The sequence below is a fragment of the Lithobates pipiens genome, unplaced genomic scaffold, assembly GCF_037356315.1.
Source record: "Lithobates pipiens isolate NorthernLeopardFrog02 unplaced genomic scaffold, aLitPip1_a1.2 Scaffold_16, whole genome shotgun sequence".
In the NCBI taxonomy this organism is placed as follows: domain Eukaryota; kingdom Metazoa; phylum Chordata; class Amphibia; order Anura; family Ranidae; genus Lithobates; species Lithobates pipiens.
In genome coordinates, this window is record NW_027507748.1 from 259,605,850 (window position 1) to 259,626,542 (window position 20,693).

Here is a 20,693-nt window from a genome sequence, read left to right on the forward strand (position 1 = left end):
CACAACTTGTGGTAGGTGATGTGGCAAGTGGACAATCCACAACTTGTGACAGGTGACGTGACAAGTGGACAATCCACAACTTGTGGCAAGTGACATGGCAGGTGGCAAGTGACGTGGCAAGTGGACAATCCACAACTTGTGGCAAGTGACGTGGCAGGTGAAGTGGCAAGTGACATGGCAAGTGGACAATCCACAACTTGTGGCAGGTGACATGGCAGATGACATGTCAAGTGACCTGGCAGGTGATGTGGCAAGTGGACAATCCACAACTTGTGGCAAGTGACATGGCAGGTGGCAAGCGACGTGGCAAGTGGACAATCCACAACTTGTGGCAAGTGACGTGGCAGGTGAAGTGGCAAGTGACATCGCAAGTGGACAATTCACAACTTGTGGCAGGTGACGTGGCAAGTGACCTGGCAGGTGACGTGGCAAGTGGACAATCCACAACTTGTGGCAGGTGACGTGGCAAGTGGACAATCCCCAACTTGTGGCAGGTGACGTGGCAAGTGACCTGGCAGATGAGGTGGCAAGTGACGTGGCAAGTGGACAATCCACAACTTGTGGCTGGTGATGTGGCAGGTGACGTGGCAAGTGACGTGGCAAGTGTACAATCCACAACTTGTGGCAGGTGACGTGGCAGGTGACGTGGCAAGTGGACAATCCACAACTCGTGGCAGGTGACGTGGCTGGTTACGTGGCAAGTGGACAATCCACAACTTGTGGCAGGTGGCATGGCAGGTGACGTGGCAAGTGGACAATCCACAACTTGTGGCAAGTGACGTTGCAGTTGATGTGGCAAGTGACGTGGCAAGTGGACAATCCACAACTTGTGGCAGGTGACGTGGCAGGTGATGTGGCAAGTGACCTGGCATGTGAAGTGGCAGGTGACGTGGCAAGTGGACAATCCACAACTTGTGGCAAGTGACGTGGCAGGTGACATTTCAAGTGACGTGGCAAGTGGACAATCCACAACTTGTGGCAGGTGACGTGGCAAGTTACATGGCAAGTGATGTGGCAAGTGGACAATCCACAACTTGTGGCAGGTGACGTGGCAAGTGACGTGGCAAGTGGACAATCCACAACTTGTGACAAGTGACATGGCAAGTGGCAAGTGACGTGGCAAGTGGACAATCCACAACTTGTGGCAAGTGACGTGGCAAGTGGACAATCCACAACTTGTGGCAAGTGACGTGGCAAGTGGACAATCCACAACTTGTGGCAGGTGACGTGGCAGGTGATGTGGCAAGTGATGTGGCAAGTGGACAATCCACAACTTGTGGCAGGTGACGTGGCAAGTGAAGTGGCAGGTATGTGGTAAGTCATGTGGCAAGCGGACAATCCACAACTTGTGGCAGGTGCCGTGGCAAGTGACATGCTAAATACAAGTACACTGCTGCTCTCACAGCTGCTGCTACTCACTCTGGTCTCACAAAATTGCTGAAATAGTTAATAATACTGTTTTTTGAGCTGGGGAGGGTCTATTGTTTTCAGCTTAACTAACCGCTTCTAGACGCAAACGTGGTAAAAATCACGGCAAAACGTGCGTTTCTAAAAGCCGGTTTCAGCTTTTAAAAACATGTGTCCAGCAGAGTTTGCATCTGCATCTCGTGTGCATGAAGCCTAAGGGGAATTAAAAAACAAAGGACTTTAAAACAAAAAGTCTTCAACCTGGAAGTAAAATGTTAAACTTCCCGTAAGTAATATAAACATTGTAACTGAGATAATTAGTGCTAGCAAGGTTGACAATTTTGGTCAGTGCACAGCGTGCCACACGTATACACAAATGGTACAAAAGCTCTAGGATGAATATCACTGATGAAAAATGTATGCAGGTTGCCACCCTGAAAGATTACGTTAGAGATCTCGAGGAACAAATTTCAACACTGGGGAGACTTGACAACCTTAAGAGAAGACTTCTTACTAAGAGCGCAGTTAAAAGTGTAGATGTGGGGGTGGGGGGAGGGGAAGGGGTAAATCCAGATGATGAGAGAAATTGGCAGGGGCTCACAGAAAAGTAAGGCCACTCTAATGTTTGAGCACCCAAGCATATTTGCTAAATTGAGTGAACATGTGCACGTGGCAAACCCAGAGCAGGTCACTGCCACCCCTAAAAGTCAGTAGAGCAGCCCATCTAGAAGGAATGATAAGTACAATCTATGTATGTGTAGTGCTAAATAATAATATAACCCTCCCTGTAGAAGGTCTGTAGTGGTATATCCCCGTACTGTACAGTGGTATTTTTTTGTTGTCCTCTGTATACTGTACAGTGCTATTCTCCTGCTTATAGTATGTTACACATACTGGATAATTACTGCTCAGTGTGGACACCCCCGGGAATTCTCTGCATCCATACATCACCCGTGTCCATATTGTTTCACACAGAGAGACTGCTCCACATTGCCCCCAGAGAGAGAGACTGTTCCACATTGGCCACAGAGAGAGAAACTGCTCCACATTGTCCCCAGAGGAAGAGGAGCTGCTCCACATTGCCCCAAAAGAAAATGAGAGAGACTGCTCCACATTGCCCCCAGAGAAAGAGACTGCTCCACATTGCCTCCAGAGAGAGAGGGACTGCTCCACATTGCCCCCAGAGAAAGCGAGAGAGACTGCTCCACATTGCACCCAGAGAGAGAGACACTACTCCACATGTTGTTGTCAGTGTATTTCTACTCTGAGCGTTTCCTCCCTATCACATCTGAGCAGCCCATTTGACTATAGATTCAATTATGTGGGTGTATAGACAGTGGTAAATGACAGCCCACTCCCTTCCTCCTCCTCCATGCCCACTAACCAGCTAAGCACAATGGGAGTGGGATATTACATCCTAATTGATGGAGGCTTCAACTCCCTGTAATTCTAAGACAGTGGTCGCCAAACTGCCGCCCATGGGCCAGATGTGGCCCTTTGCATGCTTTTATCTGACCCTTGTGCCACGATTCCTCCCATTGATATGAGACAGTATTCTGCCAACTGACAACAATGGGGCACCATCTCTTCCACTGACATCAACAATGGGACACTATTCCTCATAATGATAACAATGACGGGGCACTATACTTCCCCCTAATACCAAATGTGGCAATGTTTACTCCAACTGATGCCAGGAAAATGTCCACTCAATCTGGCCACATTCTGGCTCCCCTAAAATCTGAGGGGCAATAAACTGGCCCTTTGCTGAAAAAGTTTGGAGACCCCTGTTCTAAGACAGTGGCTTGAGGGGGGTGATACAGCCTGTGACTGGCAGAAATCTGCCCAAACCATGTTGTTGCCAAAAAAGTAATAAAGAGCCAACTTCAAATATGTATTTGTATGACAGTTTATAACAGTTTATTGATATTATTTATTTTTACTCTGTATTACAAAGGCTGTTTTTTTCTTTTTTTTTGAAGAGGACTAGAAGCTCCTCCTGCCACTTCCAGACAGGCTGGGTCATGTGCCTCTTTTGTATTTGTTATTAAAATAGTTAAAGTGGAATTCTATAAGACCCACGGGAGCCATCTGGCGCCAGTCTTGGCCTCCCTATATTCACATTGCTTAAAATCAGGAGAGCTACCGCCCTCCATGTACCATGCGCATGTAGTGTTGATCCACAAACCACCCAAAGATCCCACCTCATGTGCCTCCTACAGGCCGATTGCCCTCCTAAATTTAGATTTTAAGATTCTCATCAAACTGATCACTATAAGACTTCAACCCCTATTGCCCAACGTTATCGAGACCGACCAGACTGGGTTCACCAGATCCACCGACATTAATCTACGAAGATTACACACTAACATTCACGCCCAGGACCTTAACAAAGGCTCCAGGGTGGTGGCATCATTGGATATAGAAAAGGCCTTCGATACTGTGGAATGGCAATTTCTATGGGAGGTCCTTCGCAGGATGGGGTTCCCTCTTGTGTTTATCGGATGGCTACAAACAATATATAAAACACCCACCTTGGCCATTAAGCTGGGGGGGGGGCCTTTCCCACCCCTTCCCCTTATCCAGAGGTACCCGGCAGGGCTGCCCTCTCTCCCCGGCCTTGTTTGCCATAGCCATCGAACCAGTGGCGGAAGCTTTACGCACTTCATCATTTATTAAAGGGCTTCGAATCGGCTGGCTGGAGGAGAGGGTGGCTCTGTATGCGGATGACCTCCTCCTCTTCCTTAACGACGCAGGACCATCATTAGAGGGGGCCCTACAGGTGCTAAACGCGTTCCCCCCTGTTACCGGGTTGAAGGTGAACTGGCCTGAATCTCTCTTATTTCCCATTGATCCGGCTGCCCGTGTGGGGGCCTTACCGGATTTTCCACTCATATGGGTGGAACAGTTCTGCTACCTCAGAGTTGAAATATCTAGAAGTTCCACTGACTACATATCACTGAATCTGTCCCAGGTGCTCCTGGAGACCCAAAGGAGGCTGAAGGTGTGGGAGTCCCTACCGCTATCATTGCTAGGCCGTATCAACCTAATTAAAATGAAAATATTGCCCAAATTTGCGTATCTCTTTAAAAACTCCCCACAGTGGATTCCACAATCTTTTTTTTCCCAACTCAACAAACTTTTCTCCACCTTTGTCTGGGGCCCTCAGTCTTCAAGATACAAGTGGACCACACTGATGCGTCCTGCCTCCCAAGGTGGATAAGCATTCCCAGATTTCCATAAATACTTTCTGGCCACCCAATTGGTCACTGTGGAGTGGTGGCTGGACCCCGATACCACCAATTCAGCGGTGCTACTGGAGGCGGCCGTGGTGTGGTCCCTAGAGGCTCTTAAGTTTTTACTCTTCCAAGGCCCACGTGCCCCATAGGCATTAACCCCTTCTATGATCACTACCTTGCGGGCATGGAGAGCTGGCCTCAGACTTGAACCTTATCCCACAGAGGCACATTCACCAAATGCCCCACTTTGGTGTAATCCCAATCTAGCCCAGATTTATATGATCCCTGAACCCCATGCCTGCACTAAATTCAATATAAAATTACTTTCCCAGATAGTTCATAATACTTCATTGATTCCATTGTCCATGTTACGCTCTAAGTCCAATATCCCAGAATCATATATTTTTAGATACGCACAACTCTCCCATGCCTTCAGCTGCCAATTCTCCCACACTAACCCCCAGCTCATACAAGCTTCTCTTAAAGAGGTCCTGCGGTTGGACTGCACAATTAAACCAACCTCTTGGATACATTCACACCTCCTCCGGGTCTCGCTTCCCGATTTGGAGAAACTCAGGGCACGTTGGCTCCAAGACGTCCTTGAACTGGACCAGGATGACTAGGATGAAATCTGGGATCTTCCATTCCGGTCCTTGGTCTCCATCAGAGACCGTCTGATACAATTTAAGCTGGTCCATCGCGCCTATTTCACCCCCTCTAGGCTACATAAAATGGACTTCAGCCTCTCCTCAGAATGCTGGAGATGTAGAGGGACCCGGGGGACTTCATATATATATTCTGGACTTGTCCAGATATTATTGTGTTTTGGGAGGAAGTGATGTCATGTATCTGTCAAATTAGCGCTGTCCTCTTGCAGCTTTCTATATCTATCTGTCTGTTGGGCCTTGTTGAACATCTGATTCCTACTGTTGCGGTAGGCACCATGGTGAGCCTTCTATTGTTTTATGCCAGAAAAAGTATTGCACTCCATTGGAAAAAGTCAGCTCCACCTGCAATCGCTTATTGGAAGAAGCTGGTGAAAGAGAACCTACCCCTGTACAAGGATACGTATTCCCACAGAGGCTGTCCCCAGAAATACCAGACAGTTTGGTCAAAATGGTTAGAGGACCCATCCCCGGCTTAGATGGGTGTAACATAATCTGAATAAGTGACAGCACCTTTCTAATCTAAACTCCTAAATAACTTCCCCTCCTTCATGATGGTCCATAGTTGTGAGCGGGAATCACTATATATTATCTGTTCTATTCGCGTAGATGCGGGAGCATGAGTCTGGCGTCTATGCCATCTCCCCAACCTCCATGTGCGGGATCCACACCCCACCTAGAGCAATGGTGACTAATGATTGAATGTAATATCGAGCTGTACTGGTATACCCATATATTACCCATTTGAGTCACTATTATGCCTTTTACTGTGCTATGTGTTGTTCATTTGTCTGTGTCTTTAACACCAATAAAAAGATTTATTTAAAAAAATAATAATAATAATTATAGTGTCATAATCCATATACAGAAAGAGGAGGGGTAATGTACATTAAACAGTGTGTGTTTAGTATCACTTTAAAGTGGTATTAAACCCCAAAGAAAACATTTATTATATTGCAGCTTACCGTACCAATTCTTAGATCTGGTGGCTGCATTTGTTTTCTTTTTTTTTTTCGGCTTTCTTTATTTTGTTTTCACATAGTGATCTGGATAGTAAGTCTGTTTTTTTAAAAAAAAAACAAGATCTCTTGCAGATGTATCATTTACAGGGATGAGACAAACAATTACCTATTCCAGGGGTGCTTACAATGATCAGCTTTTATTTATGTAAAACCTTGATCCCAAAAAGAAAGAAAAAAACTGTTTGCTGTAATTGCTTATAAAGTGTTATTAGCTGGAGTTTGGCTTCAATTTGCTAGTGTATCTAAATCTTTTAGTACGTATAATACTCCCTTCTCCCAAGACTGACAATGCTGCTGTCCAAAGGTGCCCCTGTACTTCTTCACCCAGAGGAGGGGAACTTTAATAAGGGAGGTATGTTACTAGTCAGATCACCAAGGGAAAACAGAGGGAACAGAGTCTATAAAAGGAAAACGAATGCAGACACCACACCTAATGATTGGTAAGCTGCAATATATTACATTTTTGGTTTTGGGTTTAATACCACTCTAAGGTGGACTGGTTCATCCTTGTAAAAACTACCACTCTACAATACCTGCTACATTAAGCAGTGTTTATGAGTGTTTAATTTCACGTCCATAAGACCCCTTTCACACTGGAGGCGTTTTTCAGGCGTTAAAGGGCTAAAAATAGCACCCGTAAAGAGCCTGAAAAATGCCTTCCCTGCAGCCCCAGTGTGAAAGCCCGAATGATTTCACACTGGAGTGGTGCACTTGCAGGACATGAGAAAAAGTCCTGCAAGTAGCATCTTTGGAGCGGTGTATAAACCAATCCTTCATTGCCCCTGCCCATTGAAATGAAAGGGCAACGCTGCCGAAGCACCTGCAAATCGCTTCGACATTGGTGCTTTTCGGGCACATTTAATCCTTTCTGTTGCCGCTAGTGGGGGTCAAAAGCATCCCGCTAGCTGACAAAAAGTTCAGCTAAAACTACGGTAAAGCGCCGCTAAAACTAGTGGCGCTTTACTGCTAACTCGCCCGTGAGTACGAAAGGGGTTTTACTGAAATAATTTTGTCGTACCCAGAAGACAGGTATGTTTTAAAAATAATCCACCTCAAGTATTAAAGGCTAAATTCACTTTTGATAAAAAAAATAATAAATGCGCATATTTTTGCAGAAAATAATTTTTGCATCAATTTAGCATCTATTACATTTTCTTACAGGCTCAAGCACACTTTCCCTCTAGCTTTCTGTCTACTTCTGCAAAGGCTGGAAGAAGAATGAATGGACTACGAGCTTACTGATCAGTCCACCTGTAATCCATTGAAAACTGCAATCTGTCTGCAGCAGTGGAAAATGAGACTTGTAGGTTATGCATTAAGGCTAGGTTTCCACTATTGCGACCCCAAAGTCACGCGATGTAAAATGCGATTTTTGATGCAATGTCATGCGACCGGTGAGAACCATGTGAGAACAAGCCGCACTGAAGTCAGAACAAAGTAGTGCAAAAACTTTTTTGGAGTTGCTGCAACTTGAGTCGCGCCAATTAGAACGGGAACCATTGAAATACATGGGTTTTGACTTGGCATGTGTCAAGTCACACAACAACTCGCAGTAGTGGAAACAGAGCCTTAGGGTCATTTTTACATGGACTTGTCCATTTGACAGATTCTGCTTGCTCGGGGAGGATCGATCTGCTGAACCCGGCTGAGCAGGCAGATGACAAGTCCATCTACGCTCACTGTGCAGAGACGGACCTGTCAGAGTCCTGCTCTCCTCTATGGGGAGATTGTATAAAAACAGACCGCCTGTCTGTTTTCATCCGATCCCATCCGTTCTGATCCGTCAGATAGATGGAAAATAGGACCACCATTCATCTGGATTTGATGGACAGGATTGGATCGGACAGCAGCGGGTGTCACCGCTGACATTTGCTGACCCCTAGGAGTGAAATGAGCATCCGATCATGTTCGCCTGAAAAAATGGCAGGCGGACCTGATCGGAAAGCCCGTGTGAAAGGGCCCTAAGGCCCTTTTCACACTTGTGAGACCTGAAAGTTGCATGATTTTGCTTTGATTTTGATGCGACTTTAAGCAATGCCTGTATAAACATGAGGTCTATGGACCTCAAATCGATTTAAATTCAGACCAAAGTAGTACAGGGACTACTTTGAAGTTGCTGAGACTTGAAGTCGCACAGATATGAATGGTACTCATTGTAAAACATGGGGAACGACTTGTCATGCGACTTTGCAGTCCCAAGTCACAGGACAAGTCGCACAAGTGTGAAAGGGGCCTAAGGCAACATTTTGTTCAACTTTGGATGGGTACAACTTGGATACAACTTTAGCTTTGACCAGTGATATTGGACAACTGTTGCACACAAGTTGCATTGTATAACATTCAGGTACGACTTTCATGCAACTTCCGAGGGTTAACATTGCAGTCTATGGCACTTAAGTTGCATGAAAATTGGACCAAAGTTGTGCATAACCGACTTTGAAGTTGTTGCAACTTTAAGTCACCCATATATGAATAGGTATCATTGGAAAACATAGGGAACAACTTTTCATGCAACTTTGATGTCCAAAATTGAATGACAAGTCGCACAAGTCTGAATGGAGCCATGCAGATCTCTGTAAATTAATGATGCGGCTGTGTGGGCAGAACCTCGCACAGTCGCATCGATTGTAAATGTGACAGCGTTTGAGAGGGAGAACCCCTGCCCACTGTCATGAGAAGTAAAGGAGCCTGGAGGAACATGTTACATGATGCACCCTAAATACCAGTGTAACATGTTCTAAAGGTGAACTTAGCCTTTAAAAACTGCTAGATTCCCCATTAATTCTACTCCAGGCCTAATCATTACATTCCAATAACTCCAGGAATATACTGTATAGACATGATATAGGCCTACTATAACATTATATAGCTAAGAAAAGCAAAAATATTTAATTTTCTCTACATTTCATACTTACTCCACATTTCTCATCACCAGCAATGGACACTCTTAAATATTCGCGTTCAATAGGAAATTCCTTTGAGAAATAATCAACATAATCTTCATCTTCCTCTTTATAAGACCTGAGAAAGCAAAATGAGAGGAAAAAGAAAGAAAGGACAGTAAGAGATGGAAACAAATAAAAAGAGAAATGAAAACTTGAAAGAAATAAAATTGTAATGATGGGCAAAGATAAAGGATAAGGCTGGATTCACACTTATGTTTTTGTGTTGCATTTTTTTAGGTGCGCGTTTGATGCATGTCACAATGCATAGATATTTGTTGCCATTATAATTTGCATTGATAGAAAAAAACACAGACATTGACTTCATTGGTCAGTGTGCGTAACACACATAAGGCTGCTTATATGTAAATAAGTACGGTACCATTGGAAAAAAAGTAAAATATCTGCACATGGGTTACCAGCACTAAAACACATAGGTGTGAATTGCCCCAAACTTAGAGGAACACCAAACCGTGTGTTAAATAGGTAAATGTTTAGTCAGAGATTGACAGGAGTCACTCACTGTAAGTCTGAGCTGCTGTCGATTTTCAGAAAGTCCTGTTTTGCTCTAAGTAAAATATCAGGCTCAAGTCTATGGAAAAAAGCAGGTGGAAAAAAAAAAGAAAAGAACAGGAGAGGACAAAAAGAACATAAAAAAATCAGTTAATGAATTTATTTGTGCAGTTCTTTATCACCATCAACCATACGCTTTCTATATCACTTCCTAAATGTCTTGCAGTTTATTAGTTCCCCTACTCACGTTGCATTTACTTCTTCCCTAATGCTTTGTTTCTATATAAAGTACATTACAAAAACACTTACAATTTTTTTCTACTAACTTATACTGTAAGTTATATCTGTATTTGGTTCTTTCTCTATGAACAACTAGCTAATCATTGTAGTATTTTATGTGTCCTTACTTGATATCCTGGCTTATTTGACGTTCTAGCCGCTGCCTTCTTTCCTCGAGTTTCTCAATAGGGCTCTCCTCTGGAAATTCATATGGAGCAGAACGCATTTCACTGTCAGCAAGGGAGCGATTGAAAAGTTCCTTAAAAAAAGAAAAAATTATTTCTTTCAGGTATTTATACAGTGCTGACAATTTACACAGCCTCTTGCTTTTTCTTTCTATAAAAATAACAACCATGTTATACTTGCCTATTAAACAGTCACTCACCCACGCTACATATAATAATTGGTGTTAGACTTGACGCTGCTGTTCATGATAAGGTCACAAATTTGAAAAAAAATATATAAATACCACAGTGCAAACAAACCTAAATAAATAATAATAAAGTGCTAATACTGTGCATGATACATATGTTCAAAGAACAGTTTACTTGTCATACTTACCTGCTCTGTGCAGTGTATTTGCACAGAGCAGCCCAGATCCTCCTCTTCTCAGGTACCTCTTCTGCACTCCTGGTTCCTCCCTCCTGTTGAGTGCCCCCACAGCAAGCAGCTTTCTATGGGGGCACCCAAGCCGAGTCACAGCTCCCTGTGTCTATTCAGACATGGAGCTGTGGCCCAGCTCCACCCCTCTCTCTACTGATTGGCTGACTGACTTTTATTGACAGAAGCGGTGGCCAACGGCACTGCTACTGTGTCTCAGCCACTGCTGTGAAGACACTCGTGGAGATCACTGGATAGAGATGGGGCTCAGGTAAGAATTAGGGGGGCCGAGGGGGCTGCTGCATACAGAAGGCTTTTATCATGTCTTACTTTAATCACAACTTCAAAATAAAGGGTTGAAACCTTATATTATGATAATTGACAGTACATGCAAATCATTCCTTATTTGCACCTGGGCCACCTGTGCGTCAGAACACTGCCGGTTTATAGCGTGGATACAGCCTAATATTATAGAGTCATTTATTCCAAATTGCATACAGCTATTTCTGGCTAGTTGGCCATCATCAGTGTAGTGTTTGGAAACCATGGCTTCTATATAGTAAATTGAAGTAAGACGGGCTGATACGTTCTGTTTTAACCAGTTGCCTACTGGGCCAATTTTGACACTTCTCTCACATACAGTAAAATTCTGTATTTTTTTGCTTGAAAATGACTTAACACCCCCAAACATTATATATATATTAGCAGAGGCTCAAGAAAAGAAAATAGCGGTTGTTGCGATTTTTTATGTAACACGCCATTTAAGCAGAGATTTTTCAAACACAATTTTTTTTTTTTTTAAATACACTTTAATGAATTAAAAAAAATAATACAAAATATATAACCCATTTTTTCTGTAAAATATGAAAGATGATCTTAAACCCAGTAAATAGATACCCAACATGTCATGCTTTAAAAATGTGCATGGTTGTGGAGTGGTGCCAAACTACGGTACTTGAAAATGTGTGGTTTGGACACCGTTTACATATGTGTGCAAGACCTACATATGTGTTCACCACTGCGCGCGAGCACAAGGGCACTTTACATTTTTATTTTTTAATTTATTTTATTCCAATTTTTAAATTTGTACACTGTCCTTTTTTCTTTTTTTTTAATCACTTTTATTGCTATCGCAAAAAAGGTAAACATCCCTTGCGATAGCAATACAGCATGAAAGATCCTCTTAATGGAATGATCTGGGGTCTATAAGAACCCAAATCTCTCCTCTATCTATAGAAGCAAAAGATCAAAAAAATGTTTTAATCTTTTGCTTTAAAAAAAAAAGCCTTGTTTACACGTGGGAGGAACTGGTCATGATGTCATGACATTGCTCCAGTCCTCAAAGGCCATATAAATGAACGGAGGCCATCTTACCTTCACTCATCGCTATGCCAATCCACTTGCGGCACTGGATAGGTCCCGGGTTTGACCGATCGCTCAGGTAAGCCCGGGAACCACCAGGAAGGGGCAAATTCACCACTCGGACCACTTTAATCTTGTAGAGCAACGCTAGCTGAAAAAAAAAATAATGCCGGGGTTATGGCATATTGCTGCAGTCATAACCCGGGTATTCCACTTTCCAACCAGGATGTCATTTGTCTATGGCCCTGTCGGCCAGTGGTTAAGAAAGTTTTACTGTGCTTAACCTATTCTCAGCCCCAAAGTCCCTTTAACAGTCCCCCTGAATGCCCAGAAGCATGCAGGATCAGCCGAAAATGTGCTGAACGTTGTAACTGGCCGTCAGTCATTATATGATTGAAGCTGGTCCGGCAGGACCACACTCAGCCATTAGTATAGCCTGTGATCTCACTGTGCAGCGTTCAGTAAACACGATCTCAGCACAGAAAGACTTAAAGCCCACCCTCTAGGCCACCGCATATATGAGTTACATGGACAGCAAGTTAACTTTGGTCTCAACTGCCTGACACACTGGGGTCTTTTTATGAAAAAAGTAAATGTCATTTAAAACGCATGAACTTGGAAAAATTTCCTGCAGAGAACGTTTGCCAAATTTCAGATTCACTGCTCTATAAATATGTCCCATGCTGTTATAGTGGCAAGTTCCTGTTTTCATTTCCTTCCCAAGGGTGATAACATCAAAAAGATGTCATTAAATGATTGGCTTCTGCCTAAACTACCAATAGAGTATGCATGAGTGTAGTAGAAACATTCAATTGTAAAAATAGAGACTAATATGATTGGTATAAAAAGAATTTGTATGTGTTCACTATATGAATGCAGGAAACAAAAATGAAATTTTAGGTACCGGTTCACAAAAGCTGTGATGTTGTAGTTGAAAGGGTGCAGAGAAGGATAGCAAAACAATAAGCTACATGTAGGATTTCATCTAGATTAAAAAGGATTCATTTAGGTTTCATTTGTTCATTGTTGAGAAGAAGCAATATGATAACTTTGTATACTGTAAATATATGTATTGATATTACATAAATATATGTGATCCACAGAGAAAAATTAGTGGAGAGTTGTTCACTTTACAGTCACAAAATACAAGAAGGTAGGACTCTTTCACACAAGCTTTCCGATCAGGTCCGCCTGTCAGTTGTTCAGGCGGACCTGATCGGGCGCTCCAGTCACCTTTACAGGGCAGCGGATGTCAGTGGTGAGATGTCCGCTGACACCCGCTGCTATCTGATCCGATCCTGTCCGTGAAATCCAGACGGATGAAAACCCTATTTTCCATCTGTCTGGCTGATCAGATGAAAACGGACGATCTCCCCCATAGAGGAGAGCAGGTTCGTCTCAGCACAGTGAGTGTTGACGGACCTGTCAACCACCTGAAAGGATCCATACTCTGTGTGACTGAAAGAAAAGAGGATCAGAAAGTAACAATCATTTTTTGTTCCTTTCATTTAACTTTTGCTTTTTAAATGTTAAAAATGTTTTATACTGATCTGTTATGTAACTTTTACATTTTTTTTTAATGAAGTCCTAATTTTTGTCAGGAACATATAATATAGGGGGTTTTCATGACACTTTGCTTGCAAAGCATTCTGGGCTTTCTAATAAGACAGCTTGGAAGTAGCTTTTAAAGAATAAGTTCACCTTTTGTAAAATAAAAAAATAAATGCACGATTTTGAAGGTAAAAAATGTGCAATTGTGGGTGCAGTGGATCACGGGTACAGTCAGGCTCCTGCAGACACTCAGTATAGCTGAGTGTCATGCCACCCGTACAGTCAGACAGTTACTGAATTGCAGGAAGAATCAATGAACTACAAGAGTGCCCATCAGCTTCCCCGCAGTTCTTTGAGAACTACAAACCCTCTGCCGCATTCATAGATCTGTGTGAATGACACGGCTGTGTGTGTGTGTGTAGAGCCCCGAACAGCTGTGCTATTTTAAAATTGAGACAGCGGGTGCAGGGAGAAGATTTCCCATCCTCTGTCACAGTGGGGGATTGGGAGGAGGGTGCGGGGACTGGAGCATTGTAACATGTTACACCCTATATACGGGTGTGACATCTAACATGTTACAAAAGGTGATCCTATCCTTTAAAATGAGTATGGCATTTCTTTAACAGGTACTATATATCTTTGCTACCACTCGTTATTGACCCTTAGCTTGTTGATCGACTACACATTTACCTAATTCCATCCAGCTACTACTCATCACTGATCTTTTGGCTTATTCATTGACTACACTTCTGCTTGGTCCCTTTCTGCTTTATCCGTTCCCTGACTCCCGCTTGCACTTTTCCTGCTGGGGCAATACAGAGAGTTGCCACTCTGATATTATTGAGCAGCGAAACCCCTTCTCCACCATCAGGAGCTCTGGTGAAGACTAGTTACTACTTACTGTAGGCTTCGGGTAAATGTACCACCTTTCATCAATTTTTCCCACTCTTCAATCTCTGCTGTCATCACAGCTCCATGCACAAATGTGGTTAAAGCGGAGGTCCACCCTAAAGTGCACCTTCCGCTCATTGGAATCCTCCCCCCCTCCGACGCCACAATTGGCACCTTTCAGGGGGGAGGGGGGTGCAGGTACCTGTACAGTACAGGTATCTGCACCCATTTCCGGCATAGCTATCTGCGGAAAGGGGCGTAGATTACGCCCCTTTCCGAAAGTCCCCCGCTGCCTGCTGGGAAACACACGGATCCCAGAGGCAGCGGGACCATCCTTATTGCGCAGCGCGACTCGCGCATGCGCAGTAGGGAACCGGGAAATGAAGCCGAAAGGCTCCACCTCCTGATTCCCATACCCAAGATGGCGGCGGCAGCACCCGAGAGACGATCGAGAGATCGGCTTCGGGTGCTGACATTGCGGGCGCGCTGGGCGGGTAAGTGTCCTTATTTTAAAAGTCAGCAGCTGCAGTATTTGTAGCTGCTGGCTTTTAAAAAAAAAAAAACGGCGGAACTCCCGGCGGACTCCCGCTTTAAGGTAGTTGTTTATCCTGGGTGTTACTGTTGGGAGAGGGGGATGACAGCAGTAGCTGTCAGAGTAGACAGGAAGGCTGTGGCCTTGCAGTTGGGAACCACTGCACTAGAATACTAAATGTCAAAGGATGGAGTACTTTATTACCGATACACTTGAGTACCTGAGTGTTATGAGTATCTGAGTGTTGTGAGTACCTGAGTGTTAAACAGTACCTGAGTGCACCAGGGCTGTGAGTGCACATGGGCTGTATTGTTTGGTACCTGTGTATTGTCTTGTTAGGTACCTGTGTATTGCCTTGTTACGTACCTGTGCATTGTATTAATGAGTACCTCTTTACAGGCATACCCCACTTTTAAGTACACAATGGGGTTTATTTACTAAAGCTGGAAAGTGCAAAATCAGGCTCACTTTTGCATAGAAACAAATGAGCTTCCAGGTTTTATTACAAAAGCTTAATTGAACAAGCTGGTTAGAAGCTCATTGGTTTCTATGCACAAGTGAGCCTGATTTTTCACTTTCCAGCTTTAGTAAATAAACCCCATTGTGTACTTAAAAGTGGGGTATGCCTGTATTGTATTGTTGAGTACTTGTGTATTGTATTGTGACTCAGTATACATCTTGAAACATCCCAATAAGTACACCCCATTGAGTGACATTGGTGAAACCAGTCAGGGACCAGCACTGCCCTAGTTGCCAGGGGAATAACTCCTCTAGTGAGGGTGGGGTCGTGTGTCTTTTTTCAACCTCACCCACTATGTAACTATGTAACTACCGGTACTTCGAGCCACACCAGATAGGCAGGGGGAGATTAGGAAAGTAAACAATTGGCTAAGGAGCTGATGTAGTAAGGAGGGGTTTGGGTTCCACCAGTTCTATAGAAGGGACGGACTGCACCTAAATTAGGAGGGTGCACATCTGCTGGGAGTGAAGATGGCTGAAAAGTTAGAGGCTTTTAAACTAGGCAGCAGGGGGGGGGGGGGTTCAGAGGTAGAGATAGTCACTGCGGAACATATTCCAGAGGGTAGTATTGGGGGCATTAGTGGTAGATTCACTAAAGCACCTAAACCCGAGGTAAGTATAGTAGCAAGTCCTATTTGCAACCTCAGAACACCCAGTAAGGAGACAGTATGCGACCGGCCTAAACTACGTGGCATGTTCACCAATGTCAGGAGTCTGGGATGTGAAAATTGGAGCTACTGTTGTACGAGGAGGATCTAATTATAAAGGAATTGCAGAGACTTTGTTCAACAGCTCTCAAGATTGGCTGGCAACCATTCAAGGGTATTCCCTATATCGCAGGGATAGAGAGGGTAAGAAAGGGGAAGGGGAATGACTGTATATCAAAAATGATGTACAAGTGAATGTGAGAGATGACATCACTAAGGGAGCAAGGGAGGAGGTGGAATCCTTATGGGTGAGCTGCAAATGGATGAAACTAAGGGGAAAGTAATACTGGAAGTATGCTATAGGCCGCCTAACCAGGGGGAGCAGGCGGACCTCCTATTACAACTTGGATTAGCGGCAAGGATGGGAAGAGTCATCATAATAGGGGATTTTAATTATTCAGACATAGACTGGGTGGCAGGTGGCAATATAGACCTGATCACGGATGTGGAAATACGGGGCAATTTAAGAAGCAGCGATCACAGGTCAATTTGTTTTAGTATAAATCACACTAATAGGAAACAAAGGGGAATACAAAGACACTGCATTTCAAAAGAGCCAACTTCCCGAAGCTACGAGCCTTGTTAGAAGATACAAATTGGGATAAAATCTTAGGAACAAAGAACATGGAGGAAAATGGGTATGCTTTAAGAGCATATTAAATAAGTGCGTCCTGGGTGGCTTAACTCCAACATAAAAATGCATATAGAAAGCAAAGGAGAAGGCCTTCAAAAAATACAAGGCTGAGGGATCATCATCAGCATTGCAACTTTACAAAGAATGCAACAAGGAATGAAAGGGTGCAATCAGGGCGGCTAAGATAGAACATGAAAGGCACATAGCGGAGGAGAGTAAGAAAAATCCCAACAAATTCTTTAAAGCGGAGGTCCGTCTAATTTTTTTTTTAAAGTCAGCAGCTACAAATACTGCAGCTGCTGACTTAAAATATGGACACTTACCTGTCCAGGTCTCCCGCGATGTCGGCACCCGAAGCCGATCTGTCGCTCGGCTCTCAGGTGCTGCTGCCGCCATCTTCGGTAAGGAAATCAGGAACTGAAGACTTGCAGCTTCACTTCCCGGTTCCTTACTGCGCATGCACGAGTTGCGCTATGCAATCTGGATGATCCCTGCTGCCTCTGGGACCGTGTGTTTCCCAGCAGACAGCGGGGGGAGACGGGAAGAGGCAAAGACTCCCACGGAGTCTATGCCTGGAAGTGGATGCAAATATTTGTATTATACAGGTATCTGCACCCCCCTCCCCCCTGAAAGGTGCCAAATGTGACACCGGAGGGGGGGAGAGTTCCCGAAAAGGGGAGTTGTGTGTCATTTTTGTGTGAACGCTGCTTTAAGTACATAAATGCTAAGAAAGGGAGGTCAGATCATGTTGATCCCATAAAGAATTATGAAGGTAATCTGGTTACTAAGGATGGAGAAATGGCGAAGGTATTGCATTTATTCTTCTCTTCGGTTTTCACAAGTGAATCGGGGGGCTTCAGCAACCAAAACTGCAATATTTATCCTCATCACATGCCACAGGAAGCACCCTCATGGCTAACAGAGGACAGAATTATAAAAAGACTTGAAAAACTTAACATTAATAAGTCACTGGAACCAGATGTCTTGCACTCGAGGGTCCTTAAGAATCTCAGTCAAGTAATTGCCAGACTGTTGTTCCTAACTTTTATGAACAGTCTACTGACTGGAATGGTGCCAGCTGATTGGAGAAAAGCCAATTCTCTTTAATTTATTCATAAACGACCTGGGGGGTGGGGTAAACAGTTCAATCTCTGTATTTGCAGACAATACTAAGCTAAGCAGGGCAATAATTTCTCTGCAGGATGTGGAAACTTTGCAAGAAGATCTGAACAAATGAATGGGGTGGGCAACTACATGGCAAATTAAGTTTACTGTGGAAAAATTTAAAATAATGCATTTGGGTGTCAAAAACATGAATGCAATCAACTCACTGGAAAGAGAACCTATGGGGGAATCTAGGATGGAAAAGGGCCTGGGGGTCCTAGTAGATGACAGGCTCAGCAATGGCATGCAATGCCAAGCTTCTGCAAGCAAAGCAAACAGAATATCGGCATGCATTTAAAAGGGTATTAATCCCAGAGATAAAACAATAATTCTCCCACTCTACAAGACTCTGGTCAGGCCGCACCTGGAGCATGCTGTCCAGTTCTGGGCACCAGTCCTCAGGAAGGATGGGCTGGAACTGGACAGAGTCCAGAAAAGGGCAACAAAATGAATAAAGGGACTGGACGACCTTAGTTATGAGGAAAGATTACAAGCACTGAACTTGTTCTATCTGAAGAATAGATGCTTGAGGGGATATGATTTCAATGTATAAATACCGTACTGGTGCAATAGAGATTAAACTTTTCTGCATAAGGGAATTTAATAAGACACGTGGCCATTCATTGAAATTAGAAGAAAAGCGGTTAACCTTAAGCTGCTAGAGGGTTCTTTACTGTAAGAGCAGTTAGTATGTGGAATTCTGTTCCACAGGCAGTGGTTTCAGTGGGGAGCATTGATAATTTCAAAAAACTATTAGATAAGCACCTGAATGACCACAACATACAGGGATATGCAATGTAATACTGACATAAAATCACACCCATAGGTTGGACTTGATGGACGTGTCTATTTTCAACCTCGCCTACTACACAACTACTATGTAACTTATTTGTGGAATGCCTTCTGTTTTGTGTACCTTTGTGTACTTTGTTAAGGACCAAAGAAAACTTACCCTAAATTAGTAAAGGATGGGTCAAAAGACCCTTGAATGTAGCCTCTTATAAGAAGCCCCTAAAATTACACACTAATGGATATTTTTGTGTTTCACAAAAACAGGACATTAAGAGAAGATTTTAAATAAACCCATCTCTACCACCATTGCACACATGTGCAAATGTGGTTAAGATATGGGCTCTCTTTGCACTTCCAGTACATACATTAGTTGTTTATGGGTGTTAATGTTGCAAGGGGGGGAGAAGGTGACAGCGGTAGAAGGTGACAACCGTCAGAGCAGACATGAAGGCTGTAGCCTGGCATTTGGGAACCACTGCATTTGAATACTCTGTCAAAGAATGTCGTGCTTTATTAACATATACACTTTTTTTTCTAGAATGCCTCCCAGTTTTGTGTACTTTGTTAAGACCAAAAAAGCTGGATATAAAATTGTAAAGGTATAAGAAGCCCTTAAAGAGTACACACTCATGCACATTTTTGTGTTTCACATAATCAGGACATTGAGAGAAAATGTAAAAGAATAGCAATTCCAGTTTTAGTATACCTCTGCTATTTCCTTATATTTGCCCTCCATTGATGTTCTTAGTTCTCGGTTCAGTTGCTTCAGACTATGAGGGGTACCAGAGAAAGATTTGGCTGATTGCAGTGGATGAAACTGAGAGCCCCGGAAATCTGAAAAGGGACAAGGGATGGTAATTGAATATTATTATAGGTTAAGGACAATGCTTAAAAAATTGTATAAAAATCATACAAATGTTCTTGAAATCAAAATAACATTCAAAATGATTTGTGGACCCACTTCTAAAATATCAACAAACCAAATTTTCAAATGAAGGGTCGAAGAAATATACTTTAGCTTAAAGATGAATTTCACTTTCACATTCACATAGACCTGTAGGAAGTGTCCGTTTAGGTCCGCCCGCTTGAAAGGGACCTATCTCTACATTTCGTGGTACGACTGCTAGATCAGTAAACTATATACTACAAACATTTCCATAACTCTTCAATACATGAGAGGCAGGGTAATTAAGATAATTTGTGAAGCTCATAGGAAGTGAAGACAATCTATTTCTGGCAAGACCAACACGTGCAGTGCCTTGAAAATGTACTCATAACCCTTGAAATTTTCCACATTTTGTCATGTTACAACCAAAAACGTAAATGTATTTTATTGGGATTTTATATGATAGACATATGTTACATAATTGTGAAGTGGAAGTAAAATAAGTGATTTTCAAAATTGTTTACAAATAAATAGGTGAGGAGTGCATTTGTATTCAGCCCCCCTGAGTCAATACTTTGTAGAACCACTTTTCACTGCAATTACAGCTGCAAGTCTTTTTGGGGATGTCTCTACCAGCTTTGAACATCTAGAGAGTGACATTTTTGCCCATTCTTCTTCGCAAAATAGCTCAAGCTCTGTCAGATTGGATGGAGAGCCTCTGCATACAGCAATTTTTAAGTCTTGCCACAGATTCTGAATGGTATTTAGGTCTGGACTGCCATTCTAATATATGAATATGATTTGATCTAAACCATTCCATTGTAGCTCTGGCTGTAAGTTTAAGGTTGTTGTACTGCTGGAAGGTAAACTCTGCCCCAGTCTCAAGTCTTTTACAGACTCCAACAGGTTTTATTCTAAGATTGTCCTGTATTTTGCTCCATCCATCTTCCCATTAACTCTTACCAGCTTCCCTGTCCCTGCTGAAGAA

At 43.2% G+C, this 20,693-nt stretch overlaps 1 protein-coding gene across 1 annotated transcript in view; it reads right to left on the minus strand.

Annotated features, from left to right (window-relative positions):
* The window catches only part of LOC143982517 (AMP deaminase 2-like), a 235,981-nt gene that overhangs the window by 206,107 nt on the left and 9,181 nt on the right, over nt 1–20,693 (minus strand). Inside the window, exons 2-5 of the mRNA XM_077481331.1 lie at nt 19,526–19,653; nt 10,196–10,326; nt 9,799–9,867; nt 9,249–9,354 (exon numbers count right to left, since the gene is read on the minus strand). Of these exons, the coding sequence (XP_077337457.1) occupies nt 9,249–9,354; nt 9,799–9,867; nt 10,196–10,326; nt 19,526–19,555 (336 nt within the window). The 5' untranslated portion in view covers nt 19,556–19,653. The remainder of the gene's footprint in view (nt 1–9,248; nt 9,355–9,798; nt 9,868–10,195; nt 10,327–19,525; nt 19,654–20,693) is intronic.